This window comes from Amphibalanus amphitrite, unplaced genomic scaffold, assembly GCF_019059575.1.
Source record: "Amphibalanus amphitrite isolate SeventyFive unplaced genomic scaffold, NRLGWU_Aamphi_draft 000457F_arrow, whole genome shotgun sequence".
In the NCBI taxonomy this organism is placed as follows: domain Eukaryota; kingdom Metazoa; phylum Arthropoda; class Thecostraca; order Balanomorpha; family Balanidae; genus Amphibalanus; species Amphibalanus amphitrite.
In genome coordinates this window covers 35,427-53,927 of record NW_024881951.1, presented here as the reverse complement: position 1 = coordinate 53,927, position 18,501 = coordinate 35,427, and the positions used below count along the sequence as shown (strand labels likewise).

The following is an 18,501-nucleotide window of genomic DNA, read 5'->3' as shown; positions in this document are numbered from 1 at the left end:
GGTTCCACTCTAACGCCCTGAAGGTCAACGCGAGCAAAACGCAACTCATGATATTCGGCAGCCGTCAAAATCTAAAACACTTGCCCCCAGTCGTCGTATCGTTTCGTGACACGGAGCTGGAACCATGTGCGCAGGCAGGAAACCTCGGCGTGGTGTTTGACAGCTGTCTGACCTGGGAAGCCCATGTATCTGAGCTCAGCCGGAGGTGTATGGGTCTGCTCATCGGCCTCTCCCATGTGCGGCACTGTCTTCCCGATGGGGTCATCAAAACCATTGTCACATCTCTAGTCATCTCCCGAGTAAATTACTGCCTCTCAGTTTACGGAAATGGTACAAAAAAGAACCTGAATCGACTCCAAAAGATCTTGAACTTCGCTACTCGAGTTATTTTTGGCCGTCGCAAATTCGACCACGTCACTGACCTGCGCGAGAAACTCAACTGGATGCCGCCCGAATTTATGTACAAACTTCAAACCATGGCCACTGCACGTAAGGCGATACACTACGGCGAACCGGTAGCACTTGCCTCTATGTTTGCCAAAAACCGGGACTCCTCAACCAGGAATAGAAATACACGTCAGGATAACCTTCTCCAGCTCCAGCGTCCCAGACTAGAAACCGGTAAGCGGCGTTTCAGTTACCGTGCCGCCGAGCTCCTAAACGACCTACCTCCCGACCTCTCACAGCTGCCACCCTCTAAATTCGCACGCGCTGTCAAGTCTCTGTGGAAAAACGATAGACCTTCGTGATGGCCTGAATTAGGCACTCGTCTTGTATGTATATAAGTACCTACACGGTATGTTAGAAATCGTAGCATATAGAGTCTTCCTGTGTGTGCGTGTATGTGTGTGTGTGTGTGTTGTTGTTCGACTGGTCTCTGTTCCTGCATGCTTATACCCGACTCAGACTCTGGGCAGTAATCGCCACGCCATGTGTGGATCGCCCATGATCGTAAATACAATACAATACAATACAATACAGTATCCACTGATGATATAGTAAGCCGTTCTCTAGCAAAGAACATCGTGGCATGTATGTAGTTCAGGGGCGGATCCAGAAAATCTCCAAGGGAGGGGCCATTAGAAACCAGGAGGCCCCCCCCATAATCCCACCTGTTGGAGGCCCCATCTTCCCACTTGTTGGGCCCCCCCAAAAAAAACTGCGTCTATTGAGCTTATATAGCTGTTCAGGCAACATCTCAACATCTGTGCAGGCTTGGAGGCCCTCTGTGCAGGTTAGGAGGCCCTGTAAAAGTGGTCATCTCTGTGAGTATAAGAGACCTCCAAGTTATGAAAAGCTTTACCAATCTTCTAACAAAGAAGTCTTCTCAGCTAGTCTTCTAAGAAATAACTAAGTGGGTAGGTTAAAAAAAAACTCATCGGATTTCGGCCACTTTATTTTCAGGAGGCCCCCTTTTCAGCTTTTTAACTTTTTAACTTTTTATTTTATTTTTGAAAAAAATCGGCCAAGGGGGGGGCCATGGCCCCCATGGCCCCCCCCCCTTGTATCCGCGCCTGATGTAGTTTGAGTGTGAAGTGACCCTTTTTCACAGTAGTTAATTTAAATTGCAATGAAATAAATTGTCATAAAATATATGTTTAATTGCAATTTCAATTAACTTTCAAGGAAAGATGTCATTTGAAATTCTAGCTATAAGCATTTAGGCTGATGGCAGAAGTGAGATTGGATGTGATCACAGTCAATACCTACTATGGTGGAAATACGATTAGGCGTGCTCAAAACATCCATTATTCCATGACAGTTGTTGATGTCTGCTGATAGACAGGTAGCCAGGATTTTGCTCAGGGAGGGACTGCAGATCGCGGCCTAGTGTTGTACCCCTTCCAAAAAAGGAAAACTCCTCGGACTTGGTCCACTATTTTTGGGGGTGTTGTCCAGCTGTTTTATTTCTTTTTATTTTTTATTCAATTTTATCTTATTTTTCGCTTACGGGGAGGGCGCCATGGCCCCCATGGTCCCCCTTGGCTACGTCCGTTTGCTGATATGCTGCGTTAACCCTATTCCTGGCGGGCTCCGCCGGGACAAGAAACTGGCGGGGGGGCCGATTCGGCCCCCCCTTCAGATCTCAAAAACTACACATCGCAGCGACAAACGGTAAACGGCATCGGATACGCACGGTCAAGATCTACAATTTTTACTAAGGTAATTTTCAGGTCAGGTCAAAGATGACGTCACAGGGGTCGAAAAAGTCAAAATGGCGGCGCTAGATATGGAGAGAGTTTTTCTCGAATAACTTTCGAATTAGTCAAGATAATAACAAACTAAGGGCATCATCGTGATCCTCTCGTCAATCCGCATCGAATGATATATATGTTGACCTCGAAAGGTCAAGGTCAAAGGATGACCTCAGGTCACGTGACCTCGAGGTCATCATGTATATCATTCGATGCGTCTTGACGAGCTGAACACAATGGGACCATCCACGCGTCTGAATCTTGTTCCTGTACGGAGTTATTGGCCAAAAACCTTTGGTGACCTTTGATGACGTCACATGACCTCACAGCTGCCCAACAGCAAAACAGACCTCAAGGTAGTGAAGGTTGATCGTATATGAAGTCATGTATGGTATATGGGGCCATTCCGACCCGTTTTAGTGGTAAAAACAGGGAGTTGATTTTTCCCCCATTGACTTATAATGGGGAGGTCGCGAAACTGACCTGACCTTAGGTCACCGATATCAAAATTCCGAGATATACAAATTGCACATAGTGGTACCCTAACTAAAGCCTGAAGAGAAGAAATTGATCGGTCAAAAAACTCTAGCTCTGGCGTGATTGCAAACTTTTCTGAGGTAGGGTCACCAAACCGCCTCTGGTGACCTGACCTGAGGTCAGATCAACTCAAAATTTTCAGACATGTTGCGTAGAAACCTTTTAGGAAAAGTCAGAAAATTTGAGCTTCCTAGCTCAACGCGTTTGGGAGAAATAACCAAAAAACCTCAGGGGGGGCTCCTGAGGCCCCCACCGCCATGAATAGGGTTAAGCCTACAGCCCATATTTTTTTTTTTTTTTTAATCATGCTGGCGCATACGATACAAATCTAGGTCAGAAAGCTGTGACACTATCAATGACAGATAGGATCAAGTGTGTGTGATATCGCAAAGGGAAGGAAATCCAATGTCGATTGGAGCTATTGTGGTTACCATGTGATATTGTGAAATTCTCATGATAAAATGCATAGAAATCGGCGAACGGAGAGGATAAATGGCATCACGAAAGAAGGTAATCTTTTCTCCCCTCTATCGCTCTCTTCATCTCCTATCTTTCTTTCCCTTACATTTATCTTTCCTTTTCAGATATCTAACCGTTTTGTTTCTATTATAAGACGTCCAACGTTAATTTTGTCTGTCAGCTGACATTCCTGATTTTATTTTTCTTCCCACTCAGCTCTCCTACCATTTCCAGCCCATATCTTCCCACCACTTTCTACTACAGCCTCTTACAGATTTCCCCATCCCATGATACCTCACCAATCCCCTATACACTTCACCAATCTACTACACTTTCTACACTCACTATCTACTGCACAATTTACTACACTTTCTTCAATCTACTCTACCAATGTACTACACAATCTTCAATCTACTACACCAATCTACTACACTACACCAATCTCCCACCATTTCCCATCCTTCTCTTTCGCCACACCGCATCTCTCCATCTCACCTATCACCTCACATCTCTCCATCTCACCTCTCACCTCACATCTCTCCATCTCACCGTATCCCAACACACCCTCTCACCATCTTCTCTCATTTCTCACCGTTTTCCAGTGATAATCTCCCACAGCACATTGAGAATATGCACGTTGAAGAGACTGTTCACCGGTGTTGGGCGTGCATTCAAACCATCCAGATGCTGTACCATCGCGTCCACTTCACGGAGAAGGATAGACTCCAGAGAGTTCTTTCCAAGGCCTAGATCGCGGAGATGGTGGAGAGAGAAACGACGGTGCGCGGACCAGGACTGGCCCTCGTTGAGCAGAAGACCTGCGGATAACAGGGCTGGAGTCACAGAGGGAAAAGAGGTGCCCCAGATGGTCTTATTTAAGGAGAAGATTTGTTAGACGGATGGGATGAAAATCATCTCAGAAAATCAGAATCAGAACAGGGCCTTCTCTTTTTTACATAACACTTGCGAGATGAATGGTTGCCAATTGCCATACGATATGTTGCTGAGATATGCTTCTATATTTACCGAAATCTTCTCATTTTAGCTAATTTGAAGCATGGGGAGGCGCAACATGATAATTGAAAACATGATGTTCTCCCTCGTACCACTTTAATCGGAAGAATTCCATTAACTTTAACACAATCAAAGCAGCCCCAACTCTCTATCTCTTTTTTTCTCCAAAATTCATTTCCTCTCCAACTTCTTGTGATCCTGCGTTACCCGTTCGCCCCCAACTTACCTCTATTTTTTCCATGAGTCCGAACTCGGCTGATGTCAATATCAGGCCGCCCGCTGGCCTCACGCTTATTGAAAACATCCCGGGCCATCTCATAATCCCCAATATGGACTGCTGGTTGGTTCATGATGAAGTAGCCGAGAATCTGCGGAAGGGAGGTGCCATGCAGTTAGTTGGGGTTTGGAACTAAAGGTTGTGGGTTCGAATCCCAACGTGTTGGAGATGTTATTTGAGATGAATGAATGGATGTGTCATGATCAAATATTGACTGTGATTTAGGTCATGTGTTAGTCAATGTGCATGATGAGTTTCAAAGGCATGTAAAAAATATGAGTGGTCGATAACTCACTGTGCGACACTGCAGACGACATGCTGTAAGTGGTTTTCACTGAAAACATTACTACGTATGATAGACTTATTTGAAGAAAAGACACTGTTTGATTTCTACACCACTCTGGAGAAGACCATGGGATTTTCGAGGTTCCATCTTTTCTCGATGCATGTTTGTATTGTATAATGTATTAAATATAGCATTATCTTTAACGCAAACGTATCTAAAAATAACTTTAAATATCGACTTGTATTCTAACGCCCTATAAACGGCTGATGTAACTCCTATCGTCGCCGCCGTTGGAGTGTCCTTCAGTGTATCTTGTCTCTGAACTTTGACCCTGTCAGGCCGCGGCCGAGACACCCTCCTTCACTGGGGTCATTGGGTCCAACCAAAGGTAGGTGATTGTCGAATTGGTGGATGTAGGCAAGGCTGCGGAGTCGATGGATTTTCGGCGACTCCGACTCCGACTCCGACTCCGGCTTTCAAAAACCAGCTCCGACTCCGACTCTGGGCAGAATTGTCGACTCCGACCGACTCCAACTCCCGACTCCGACTCCGCAGACCTAGCAGAGCTGCGGAGTCGACAGATTTTCGGTGACTCCGACTCCGACTCCGGCTTGGGTTTCTAAAATCGACTCCGACTCCGACTCCGACTCCGGTCACAACTGTCGACTACGACCGACTCCGACTCCGACTCCGACTCCGACTCTGCAGTCCTGGATGTAGGCATTTGAGGGAATACCAACTTCGGCAAATATAGTCGCGATGGGCTTTGTGCAATAATGTAACAAGTATTTGTCCATCCCTAAATATAATGAAATTTTAGGCAGCCGTGATTTTTCCATTTTCAATTCAGTTTTCGCCGGGAAGAAGCGTAATATGTTATTTTCATAGCGTTTGAAACTGCTTTATGCATGTATTCCCTTGCACCCATGTTCCATTTTCGCACTATTCTGCTCTTACATTTTATCTAAAGAGTTGAATAAGCATTTTACTTAGTCATATACAGAAGCATTACTTTTATTACCGAACTCTCACGGAGCAAAGCAAAGGTAATGCCACCAGCCTATTACAAAAACCAAAGAGAATGGGCAGTAACTCACACGGTTTCATGTTTCACGTCTCCATGTATTTTTCATCTTAGTCTGGCCCCCGCCCGGACAGTCACTTTCGATCCTGTCGCCAGCATCCGTTTAAACCAGTAACACTCTCTTCCCGGACACAGTTTAAAAATGACCCATCACATAACCAGAGAAATTACATTTCCTGCCGACCGTCAACGGCGGAGAAATTAACCATCAAGTCTGGGAGAAACTTAGCAGAAGCTATATCCGCTTCGTCGCTTCTCTCTCGACCAGCATCCATACCTGGGCTTCATTGCATAGTCTCTAGCCGGTCTGGGGATAGCCTCTCTCTCAAAGAGCGCATTCTGGGTCCGGTAGAGTGAGAGGAGGGAGAGAGGGGTGAGCTACCGGAACTGGCCTCAGTGAGAGCCGTCAGATGGGTGGTGGTGGGGGGGGGGGTACCAAACCAGATAAGCAAGTTTAGCCGGTTTTGTTGGAAAAGAATGACGCTGTGCGCTACTGTACGGAGTTTCGTATGTCTGCCTGCCGCTTCCCCCCCTCCCTCCGAGGTCGCGGGTTTCGGTGCCGCGATGGGTCACCAGGTCACCTGGGTCGTTGGCTGGGTCGATTTGGGTCAACACAGGACCGGTGTAGGCAGGCGGCTGGTCTGCTGGGTTACATTGACAGTTGCAAGTGATCGGCTCGATGGGTTGCCTTTAGTGGTCGGTGGTTGGTATTGCAAGATATTCAATTGATGTGCAGTACCTATGTGTTGATTTAGGTAGTTTTTTTTTTGCAAAATAATTGCATGTTTTTAGTATATTTTGGTGCTTTTGTTGTAATAAAACTGTCCATGTTTTCTTACTTTATAGCACATGCTAGCAACTACCTAACTTTCTCTAAATGGCGTTGAAGCTTTTTACATACCTACAGAAGCAAATGACGTGCAAATTTATTTCCATACTTTAGGGATGAAGTTTTACCTATGTCAGCTTTTTCACATTTTAAATGATGACGTTGCTGTTATCAGGTTGTTGAATTATGCTTATTCCATAATGAACAGTATCACGCTTTTATTGAGATATTGACACTAAAATGGAATATTGACATCTGATTCTGCTTAAATCTTTTAAACTGTTCGATAGTGGAAAATTTAAACAAAACCCTACTCCTGCAAATGATTCTCACTACTCCCTCGTGTTGAAATATTACACTTGTTTTCAACAAGCATATCTGAGAATAACTAACCTATCCAACAAACTCGGTTGCTCCTAATCTTCTTACAGCAATCTTTCCTTGTTCTCACACGCTGCCAACAATGATCTTGCTAAATCTGGTTTTATCACGATCATACAGCGAACCAGTTGTCAAGGCCGTTTGGGGGCTAAGGCCAAATCAGTTTATTTCCGGTTTTAATCAAGTGACGGTCTTAGGTTCTATCTTTGTGTTCATATCTTCGCTCTTTGCACGATTACGCCGATTACGTCAAATGATTGAAAGGAAGTGTAGATAAGTGCAAAGCGTATTTCTGGCAGGATTATTACCCATTATTCTCTGCTGCGTTGATTTCTGTGCAGTAATAGGTGCAAGTTTTGCAGCAGGATATAGCAGTAGATAAAGGAAGATAAAGTCGCTTCAAGGACGATTACGCATTTCAAACTGAAACAGGTATTTGCATGTGCTTTATATGGTGAGAAATATAGCTCTTGCGTCAGATCTCATTATTGTGATTTTATTGGAAAATCTCCTATGGCCTATGCCTTTTTGTTCATAATTCAATGAACAGAATTATTATTGAAAATGACCATTTGAACAAACAATGCTCTTTTATCAAAGTGAAATGTTCCCAAATTTAGCAAGTTTGGGCTCATTATACAGTACACGTAGCTTAGTAATTAATACTTGCATTATATGTACTGTACAAACTTAATGTTTAAAAAAGTTGTTTTGACACCAGCTTTATAGTTTTTTTGGGGGGAGCTTTCACTCTTTCACATATTTTTTTTACATATTTTTTTGCAGATTAATTATGTCCCAGCTGAATAAAAACATATACAACTGTACAAACTTTAGAGCTTCTTCAGGCTGAAATTCCAGTCTCGTTTTGAAGACGGCGTGATGTTTGAAGTAACCGTGTCATTAGTTTGAAATTATGTGTCAACATAAGGAATACAAATTATTTACAATCACAATCACGCACTTCACTAACAAATGCAAATACAATATAAAAAGTAATTTACGATTGTGTGCAAAGCAAGTCACCTAAATGCAATGCCTATCCTTTGCATGGAGGCCTTACCATATGTGTGCTAAAAGGATTATATTCCTGCATTAGTATATATGTCGTAGGCATCGGGTGAAATCCGGCATTTCATGAAATGCCTAGGCATTACATGGAATGCCGGCAAGAACTGAAATCTTCGTAGAAATAGGCGCGTTACAGCGAATGCCTGAAAATTTTAGGCATTTCATGAAATGCCAGGCGGAGGCCAGGCACTCCCTGAAAAATGGTCAAAATTAACTGAGTACACTCGTTGCCTAGGCATTACATGGATTGCCCAAAAGACGACCGGCACTCTCTGTAACAAAACTTTTCGTACGCGGACGGTTGTGTGCATATACACGCCGGCGGGCGGGAGGGGGAGGGACGTTATCGTATTGGTGTAAAATGGGCTAACACTACGAGATATTTCACGGATCGTCTCGTCTGCAGCGTACCTACTTTATTGTTAGCTAGTACACAAATATTACACTGTGCAGTTATCGGGTTTCTCTGAAGTGTGGGGTCTGCTGTGTTGGTCCATAGGCAGTAAAAAACAAAATATCGTCTGGAAACTCTCCTATAGAGACCGCATTTTCAAACAAAAGGTTCCAGAGCTAATTTATTATTTGTGCGCCGCGTGGCACCGACTCGTATACATCATTCCAGCCTTACGGCACTTGCTCCTCTTGGTGTTGCACTGTTTGGCGCTGGCCCGGCATGCACGCTGTGGATACGAAAAAAGCGCGGGAAGCCACATAGCTGCGGTAATCGTTTCAGAAAGTTCCGGCCGTCAGTCGGGCATTTCATGTAATGCCTAGGCAACAAGTGTACTCAATTGGTTTTGACCATATTTCAGGGAGTGCCTGGCCTCCGCCTGGCACCTCATGAAAAGCCTAAAATTTTTAGGCATTCGCTGTAACGCCCGTATTTCTACGAAGATTTCAGTTTTTGCCGGCATTCCATGTAATGCCTAGACATTTCATGAAATGCCGGATTTCACCCGATGCCTACGACATATACATGTGTACATAGTTCAGTTATAGCAATATTTGTTTGGAACATTGATTTGTTTCACCTCTCTCTATTTCTATTTTCAGCGGTGTGCAGCGCCTATTTAACCCTAGAACGCCTAGGGGGGGGGGGGTTGTATCACCCCCCCCCTGAGTTTTTTTCGAAGTGCACGCTAAACGGCTTGTCGTAGCGGGCTGAAATTTTCAATACCCTCTGGGGCAACCTTTGCGCATCTTTTGCCGAAAAAAATTGATCGGGTCATGTCAGGTCACGGAGTTATGACGTCATAAGAGGTACAGCCTCCGGCCGACAGTTACCAAACGTGTGCGCCGAATCCCTAGGCTTTCTGCCGGTGATACCCACATTGTTTGATGGATCATGATGAAACTTCCCATGCATGTTGGGGCAAGCATTGGCTATCGTGTGGTGCAAGAAAATTGACCGGGTCAGGTCAGGTCACGGAGCTATGACGTCACAAGAGGAACAGCGTCCGGTACTATTTTTGAAAAAGCGCCCGAACCACTATTTTGCTAATTCTTGTCACCTCAATGGGAATATGCAGCAATATTAGCTTCATTAGGGAGCAAATGGACCTCCCAAATCCAAAAATACAATCAGATTTCAAAAATTTAAATTTTGATTTTTCGAATTTCTGCCGCCGACTGTGACCTTGCCGACTTCCGGCGCTCCCAACGCGCCATTTTTAGAGCTAGGGAAACGAAATACATACCAAACGATAGAGAATTGATCAAGGAACACGATAGTAAAGGTTTCAAGTCGATATCTCCCACCGTTTTGCCGCAATCGCCGCGGAAATTTGAAAAAGTTTGATTTTTTCGGAAAATTTGACCTTTGACCGGTCATAAGTAGGTCAAATGTTGACCTAGGGCCAAAAAATATACCACCAATCGCGAGATCTCGTTGAGAGCAATCCGTTGTTTTTTTCCGCTAAGCTCTACGACCTTCCGTTTCGAAACGCCAGGGGGGGGGGTCGTAACAACCCCCCCCCTGGTCGTTCGTGTTATGAGAAATGGCCTGGTCGTGCGAGGGTTAACCGGCTAGAGTAAGCTGTGTTTGCGGCATAACAGAACGGTTCAGCATTATAACTTGAAGCATCCGTTTCCCCCCGCCTAAAAAATCGGTCTCAATATCTTGGAGCCAGTGCAAAAAAAAAACTTCCTATGTTTATTATAAAATCCGTCTGTAGGTAAAATCTCACACAGATACAGCTAGCTAGTGGTATCTAACCTGAAATGGGTCAGCCTGCCTGACCAGCCGAAAAGACACCGCACCACGCGTCTCGCAATGGCACTTCCTTGTCTCCAGACCGGCCCGGTCCGACCCCATCGAGTGGGGGGGGGGTCAGACGGCACTCTCTCTGACCCCTCCCTCCCTCCCCTGCCCCTCCTCTCTCCCGGTCCAGACGGAAATCGGGTCGCCAAACAGTACTGGACAGTACCGGAACTGTTATCCGGTCCCCCACTAGGACAAACCACCAATGCTATGTGACCAAACCGGTCAAAAATATTCGGGGGGAGGGGGAGAGGAGCAAGGCTGCCGCTTGATGCCAGTCTAGTGTCGGAGTTGGTAGGAGGAATGTCTGGGATTTATTCTCTGTGTCTTAGAGATGTAATAGCATGTAGCGGTCTTGAGTTCGCCGTGTACACGACGATTGCAATGTTAAGATTCGCCAAAAACGAGGACGTTGGTAAACGATACACGTGGGGCGTTGTTCGAACGTGTTGTTCCGCGAAAGGAAAGTGTGCAATATTGAGTGACGCAAATAACAATGACCAAAATAACAATGACTTTTGGGTCAATAATAATATTGACCCAAAAGTCCGGAAAATCGGGGCCTGTTAGAACGTCGTAAAGTGTGGCTGCAATGGGGTGTTTCGGCGTGCTGATCTCGAATATCATGTTAGTTTTGATCACAGATGATGTCTTCATGTATTTAGGCCCGGTCAGGTCAGGTTAGGTCAGGTCAAGCAGCAGGGGTCCTGCTGGGTACTCGTAGTAGGTGTCAACCACCTCTGACAGCTTCGTAACATATTAGGAAGGCATCCGAACTACTTCGTAAATGTTCAAACGGTTCAAGCGGTTGCTGCCCGAGGTCACCAAAGGTCAATGACCTGACCTGTCCTTCAGGTGACCTTGACATCCACCCTAATGCATGGCAGCAACATCAAATCACATGTTTGAACGCTTAAAACCACGACAAGACTGCAAACGCGCGGTTAATGCGAGCCGTCGTACGCCGAATCGCGATTCCGGCCAAACATGGTCTCGAGAAGTAGGTCACAGGTCAAAGTGAGGGTTATTATGGGGAGGTCAAGAAATTGGCCTGACATTAGGCCATCGACAAAAAAATCCGAAATATGCAACCTGTCGCCAACAATGGCCTTATTACACCCCGCAGCTTTGAAAGGACTCGGTCATCTACTGTAGCTCTGACACGGTGACAAATTTGCAAAAAAGTGATTCGAGGTTGGGTGATTCAAAGTGACCTGGTGATCAGTGATCTTGAAGTTATGAGGTTTAAACTTGTACACCATGTGTGAAATTGATGTTGGAATAGCCATGCCAAATTTCGTAGTGTTATACCTGCCGCGGTTTTCCACTATTTACAACAAAAAAAAAATATGGGTGGGTGGGTGGGGGGGGGGGGGGGGTGCGGATAACCTCTCGTCGTTGCGCGGGTTAAAGACATGCTACATTTTTTTTAATGCCTCAACTTTGTGACTTCGATCTCAACCAAGACTGACATGGAATGAGATGGTTTCATTCAACCTTCCTCTTCTTTGCTCATTGCATTGACTAGATTTACATATTGCGATATAACCCTGCATCCATGGTAAGAGATGTCCAGCACAACATTTTAAAACTGAGTCCCACATAGCGTTTTTTAATTTTATCTGACATGAGCCTCACTTTCCAAATAATAATTTTCAATTTCAAATTTCAATTTTCAAAAACTTATCAGAAAAGGCTCATTACGCGAGGTTTCACTCGCGAACTTTTCTTGCGAGGATCTCGTCCTTTCCCACTTCCCAGAACATGTGGTACCTAAGGGATGGGATGGACCCTTCCCCATCCTGTATGTAGCTACCACGGCAATATTTCTGAACCATTGTTGGTAAACAAATTTATCACAAATTATCGAAAACCTGCCAATATTCCATCCAAAGTGTGCCAACAAATGAAATTTCGGTTGTCAAATTGAAGCATGCGGCGGAGCTCGACATCGGTATGTGAAAGTGCTGCACGAGTCATCGTGGAGATATCCGTTAGGTGAAGAAAGGATAGAAGAGAGACAAGACGATCGAAGAATGACCATTGCGATTGAAACCTCTGAAACATGTGCGGGTAATTTCGTAACGGTGGTAAATCTTCGTCAGCATATATCACACAATGCAACTCTGAAATGTCAGCAATATGAACAATGACGACACAGAACACGTGCAGAGTTGGCAAACGTGAGTGGATTTGGCGGCGTGACGTATGACGACCAGATGTGACGTCATCGCTGCGTGAGCGTGGCTTGTGTCCTTGTGATAGCTTTAGAGGCACGTGGATAATTATTCTCCCTGGATTGTTTTCTTTATTGAATCTCGACTTAATTTCACAATATTTCTAAATAAATCGTATATTATGAATTCACTGTGTTTTTAAATCATTTAATGGCTATATTCCATAAAATTCATTATATCGTTTTATGTTTTGATTTCATTACGTTTCATTGTGACACTTCATTATTATATTGCGTTTTAGTTATTTAGTATTTCCATTTATATTGTTCATGGCAAAATATTTAGATATGCACTAAAACCAAGAAAAGAAGCTGCTAGTAAACCAGGAAATCAATCGTCTAAATGTTACAAAACTAAAAAACTTCGAGAAACAGGATAAGTACTAAGTAGGTGAACATAACACCGCTCATTCCAGTGACGTCACCTTTCCGTTGCCATACTCCTTCAGCATGTTCAGATGCCGCTGGGTGATGTTCAGAGTTTGGTTCCAGTGAGATCGCCATAGCGTTCCGATGATGGGCAAACGCATCGGACCTGTAAAGCAGAAGCGAGTTATGGCCTGGCTACACTATGCGTTTTCTGCGTGCGTTTTTTACGTGTTTGCGGGTTTTGCGTAATATCGTTCTAGAAAAAAGGTTATTATTAAAGGGACTATCCCACCTTTAACATGGGGTTTGAGTTGAGATAGCCAAGTTTGCGGCGAGGTTCAGAAACCACTATCTATCTAGGTTGCAACCTCCGCGGCCTCTTGATGTTGAAGAAATTCGTTCCCTTCATTTGAAAATGGGTCTTGTACAAGGCCCTATCTTCAACATGGAGCGACCGTTAGTGTGACGTCACCTCGTTTAGTCATTCTGATTTAAATGGGTTTGTTCGTTAAAAATCGCTTAAAACTTGGTCTGAACTTTGTTGTGGTGCCTACAGAGTAAAAAGAATCAGCTCTATGACAGTAATGTGGCCTGGGGAAGGAGGTAATTTTGGGGTGTGACGTCACATATTTGAAAGTTTGTGTTTGGAATATGGGAAGCCTAAGATGTTTAATGAAAAATAAATGCCAGAACCGTGTTCCTGGTCATCCAATCTATAAAGTCGGGCACAATTTAACCCTATTAGTGGCAGGCTCCTGGCTACCCCCTATTAGTGGCAGGGGGGGGGGCTGTTTACGACCCCCCCCCTTGATATCTCGAGATCTAACGGGCCGATTTTCAAAATTCAAACGGCATTCGATTTCGCTCAGCGTGATCTACATTTCTAAAAAATAAAAATTAAAAAATGTCAATAGGGGGGGGGGGGTAGAGGGGGGTAAAAACGGGCAAATTGCAGATACATTTTAGACTGTTTATCACGGCCAGGTTTCTGAACCAATCTTAACGCAACTTTTGCCGATCGATAGAGAATGAACCAGGAATTCACATGGATCCTAAAAATATGCATTTTCAAAAATCATAGGCGGATACAGATCATTGAGATTGGGGGTACACAAAAAGTATAGTAAATCAGGTTTTTGTTGGTACTGTTTCTAAAAAGGGTGGCAATGGTCTTGTTATGTTACAATTTTCTTATGAGAGAATGACTAAAATTGTATTGGTCATGCATAGGCGGTGTCAGGGCACCTATGTTGGGAGGTAAAAAATAACCCCCCTTTTTGGACGCCTGGATCCGCCTATTATAGCAAAAACGTGTCAAAAGAGGATGCACAATGACTTTGTATATGTTATCACATGATACCTTTCATTCACTGTTCGTAAAACTGGTGCAGCATCGTGATCTTCGCCCAAATGACTCGCTTCACGAATAGGACCCCCCAATTCCCAGTGCTCTGGAGCCGCCCCTGGTAAAGTTATGAACTTGAAATTTTCAGGGAATGTGCCCAATTTAGTTTTAGGAAAAGTCAGAAAATTTCAGCATCGTAGCTTCAGCGGTTTCGGAGATATTCCCGAAAAACCTGAGGGGTGGATAAAAACAACCCCCCCTGCCACTAATAGGGTTAACTGGTTTTAACAACATTTTAGAAGGTGGGATAGTCCCTTTAATTAAACTTCTTTGATATCTATATGAAAATTAATAAAACGTTTCCGTTAATTAAAAGTTTATATGAAAAACATATAACAAAAACGTAATGCCGTTTCTTTCAAGAACGATATTCCGCAAAACCCGCAAACTCGCAAAAAAACGCACGCAGAAAACGCATAGTGTAGCCAGGCCTTTAGACTACGGGCTGATCTGATCGTCCGCCGGGCAGAGGGGGCTAACTCGTGTGACCTATACAAAACGCAGATATCAGATTGTAGTCGGCATGAGAGGGAGACAGGGGGGGGGGGGGGCAGAGCACGGCGAGACAAATGTGGGGGACCCGCAAAACACAGCCGAGCTAAATCATACGTAAGGTGATCGTCACTTGGAGACAAGAGACAAACGCAGTGGGCGGACAGAATATGAGGAAATCGTGAATGGGAGATAGAAGGCGGGGCTGATATGAGGGGCACGTGGAACATATCGGATCAGCGGAGAACAGAGCAGAACAGAACCATACATGAACAAAACCATAGCCGTCAGTCGGAGACAGCATGAATGGGAGATACAACTGGCACTACCTACTGAGTTTGGTTTATATAAAATCAGTAATTCTTTTCGTAGTCCTATGATTATAAGTAATTTTACTGCAAGTGTTTTTAGTAATACTGTTAGGCTCCAAAGGCTCCAATAGGCTCCAAAGCAGAATGCTTGCGACATAACAAACGAATACACGGCAAATCATGCTAATTAGTTATTGGTAAGTAATTGCAATGCAAGGTATCACCAGACACTTCAGAAACTGTCGCCAATGACATCAGAGCCCCACTCTTCAGTGACGTTACCTGGTGGGTAGCGATCCGGCTTCCTGCTCCCATAGTAGAACAGCAGACCAACCAGCACAATCAACACCAGAGTCGTCAGCTCCATGATGACGTTGTCCCTCTTCTGGTGACTTCACTTCGTTCAAACACCAGCCAGCACGGCTGGAAGAGTTTCAACGAGACAGTTTCGACTTCCTTCGCTACTTTGCACCTTCCTGCCACGTTACAGACTTATTTCAAGTGTACTGTCGGAAAGAATAATTAACGTTTAGGAGAAGTGAGAGACAGGCCCCCGTTCCTCTCCTCACGTCTAAGCGAGCACTGTGAGTTTGCCTCCAGAGAGCACTTCTCAGCACAAGTGGGTCATCCCTGCTGTTATCATGAGCTCGGACTAACCTAGGTGCTATCGTTTATCGTATGATAGCGTGCGCTTGGGGCCTGTCCACATGAGATTGTGGGAGAGAGGGGAGGGGATGGGAGGTGTCTAGTCATGGTTAGATGGGATGTGAGGCTAAGTGGGGAAGTGTAGGACATGTTTGGGAGGGATTTTCCGTATGGTATGGTGGTGTGATGGTATTACAGAAGTCCAGCTAATTGTACTATGATATTGACATGCAATAACATCAAGCAGGTTATTTCAGGAACTTGAAGTGTCTCTAGCTGAAGTTGTTTGTATTGGTGCTGGAAAGACGGCGCATGTAGTGACGCATGTAAGTGGGTGTGATATGCCTAGGTGTTAGGGACTACCCCCTAGGTCTTTTAGTGCCCCCTGGGAACTACAATACCTGCGCGTCTAGGTGAAATGTACCTATTTATTCGTAGCACTGCTGAGACAGCTGGTGGAAAAATGGGTAGAAAGAAATATTTAGCTCATTATATGATTTTGTTCATAATTATACGAGTCATTTTTCGATCAGGTTACCACTGAGGTCACTGAAAGTCACTTAAGATTACAACATCATGTCCGATTTCCCGAATTTGACAATATACACAGCTGTTCGAGAAAAAATCGGGAATTAAAGAGACAGTCACAAGTGCATTCAATTGCTCTCTCAAAGTCTTCTTGCTAGTAGGTATGCCTTCATATTTGACATACGGTTTGGTCGACATGGGGCGAAAACCACCAAAATAAACGGATTTACCCCCCCCCCCATAAAAAAATCACCATTTTTTACCACAGCTTTGGCGTCAATTTCTGTCCCGCCATTTATGCCAACATCGTGTTTTCTCGTTGAGACGCATCAAATTACCTATACGTTGAGTTGAAAAGATAACCTTCAAATTTTGACCACAGGGCATGTTAGTCAGGTATAACCTGACCGGAAATATATCATGTTGAATGTCCATCGTTCCGTATCGATGAGCTGAACACGTTCCAGGTGATTTCATCTCCGTAACGTGTCGCTATCAAAAGTTATTGTAAAAAACACTGCTGGTGACCTTTGATGACCTCACATGACCTTTCGAGTAATCCATCCTGTCGAAAGTTAAATTGTGTTAGAGCAGAGCAGCTCATCACAATCCAAGAATTATTACTATCATTAATTCATGATTTGTAGGTAGCTTTGGCTTCGCAGCTTGCAGTGGCATGGATGGGCCCTACTCGTAAAATCATAACGAAAACATTCGCCCTGCCAGGTGGCAGCTGAATATTTTTCAGGATGCTTCGAAGGGCCATTTGACGATATCTTAGCCGCCCCTCTATCCTGGCAGGCCGCTTAGGACCCTCGCTGACCTTGGGATATGATGAGCATTCGTTAGGAAGCATTCAGGCCTCATTAAAGTATACATATTAGCGCCACCTATGTAGCAACGGCAGTAGTATCACTTCGATACGAATGAGAAATCGGCTACAGATGGCACTACCTCCCGAGCAGCTTGACTGCAGGATGGTGGGGGTACTGCATTGTGCAACGTGCACTGTATACTTGAATTTGAATGCCTTACTGTAGGTATATGCAACTTACCTTTGCCCCATTAGCGGGTCAATAAAGATGGTATGAGGTACCGCGAGGGACATACCTATCCCACAAACACTTTCGGGTCATTGACCTGACCTGGAAGGTCAACCAATCACATAGGACCTTAACCCACGAGCCGCTGGGGGGGGGGGGGGGGCATAAAGTTGCCCCCCCTTTACGTTTTGTGGAATATCTCCGAAACCTGATGAGCTACGAACGTGAAATTTGGCATAGCTTCAAATGAATACCTAGGCAATGTTTGAAGAAAGTTTGGTGGTTGTAGCATCTAAGATGACGTCACAGTGACGTCATAAAGTTTTGTCGTTTTCCGATATGGACCGTTTCTGATGACGCTGAGCATGAAACTCAACTGTAAATGAACTAGACAGCACCTGCTGTCATCCTAAAACATCTAAGTATACTTCCATCTAGTTCCTAACCAATAATCGGCCCTTTATATTCGGTCCCATATACCTGATGTATCGTGAGGAAACTGAGAGTCGCAAATCTATAATTTGACTTATGACGTCACTGTGACGTCATTTCAAATGGGATCGACACCAAATTTGGACACAACCTCGGCTAGGTATTCAGGAAGATGTGTGCAAAGTTTCGCTTCTCTATCTCTTCGCGTTGCGACGATATCGCCGCGGAAGTAAAGGGGGGGGCAACTATATGCCCCCCCCCAGCTGCAGCGGCCGGCGGGTGGCGCGGAGGCCCAGCGGCCGCCGGGTTAAAATTGGATATCATCGTCTTCCTGTCACGGGCAAAACGCTTGCTTTTTTCGCCAAGCTCTAACTCGATCAGGGACCGAACGGCAGGGGTCCCATGACCCCCTCCCCCAACTTAACCCTCGCCCGTATAGGGGGGGGGGTCGAACGGACCCCCCCCATGGTTTTTCGCGAATAACTCGCGTAAAAAGCGGCCGATCGCGACGAAACTTTCAGTACCCTCGCGTCAATCAATTTTACACCTACCCTGAACATTTCATGACCCTGACCCCAATGACCTTTGACCTGTGACCTACTTTTCGAGACCATGTTTGGCCGGAATCGCGATTCGGCGTATGTCGG

At 44.8% G+C, this 18,501-nt stretch overlaps 1 protein-coding gene across 1 annotated transcript in view; it reads right to left on the bottom strand.

Annotated features, from left to right (window-relative positions):
* LOC122391843 (cytochrome P450 2L1-like) overlaps positions 1–15,847 on the bottom strand; it is a 28,230-nt gene extending 12,383 nt beyond the window's left edge. Inside the window, exons 1-4 of the mRNA XM_043386144.1 lie at positions 15,489–15,847; positions 13,055–13,164; positions 4,432–4,573; positions 3,784–4,009 (exon numbers count right to left, since the gene is read on the bottom strand). Coding sequence (XP_043242079.1) covers positions 3,784–4,009; positions 4,432–4,573; positions 13,055–13,164; positions 15,489–15,573 — 563 coding nt within the window. The 5' untranslated portion in view covers positions 15,574–15,847. The remainder of the gene's footprint in view (positions 1–3,783; positions 4,010–4,431; positions 4,574–13,054; positions 13,165–15,488) is intronic.
* Positions 15,848–18,501: the final 2,654 nt, after the last annotated feature.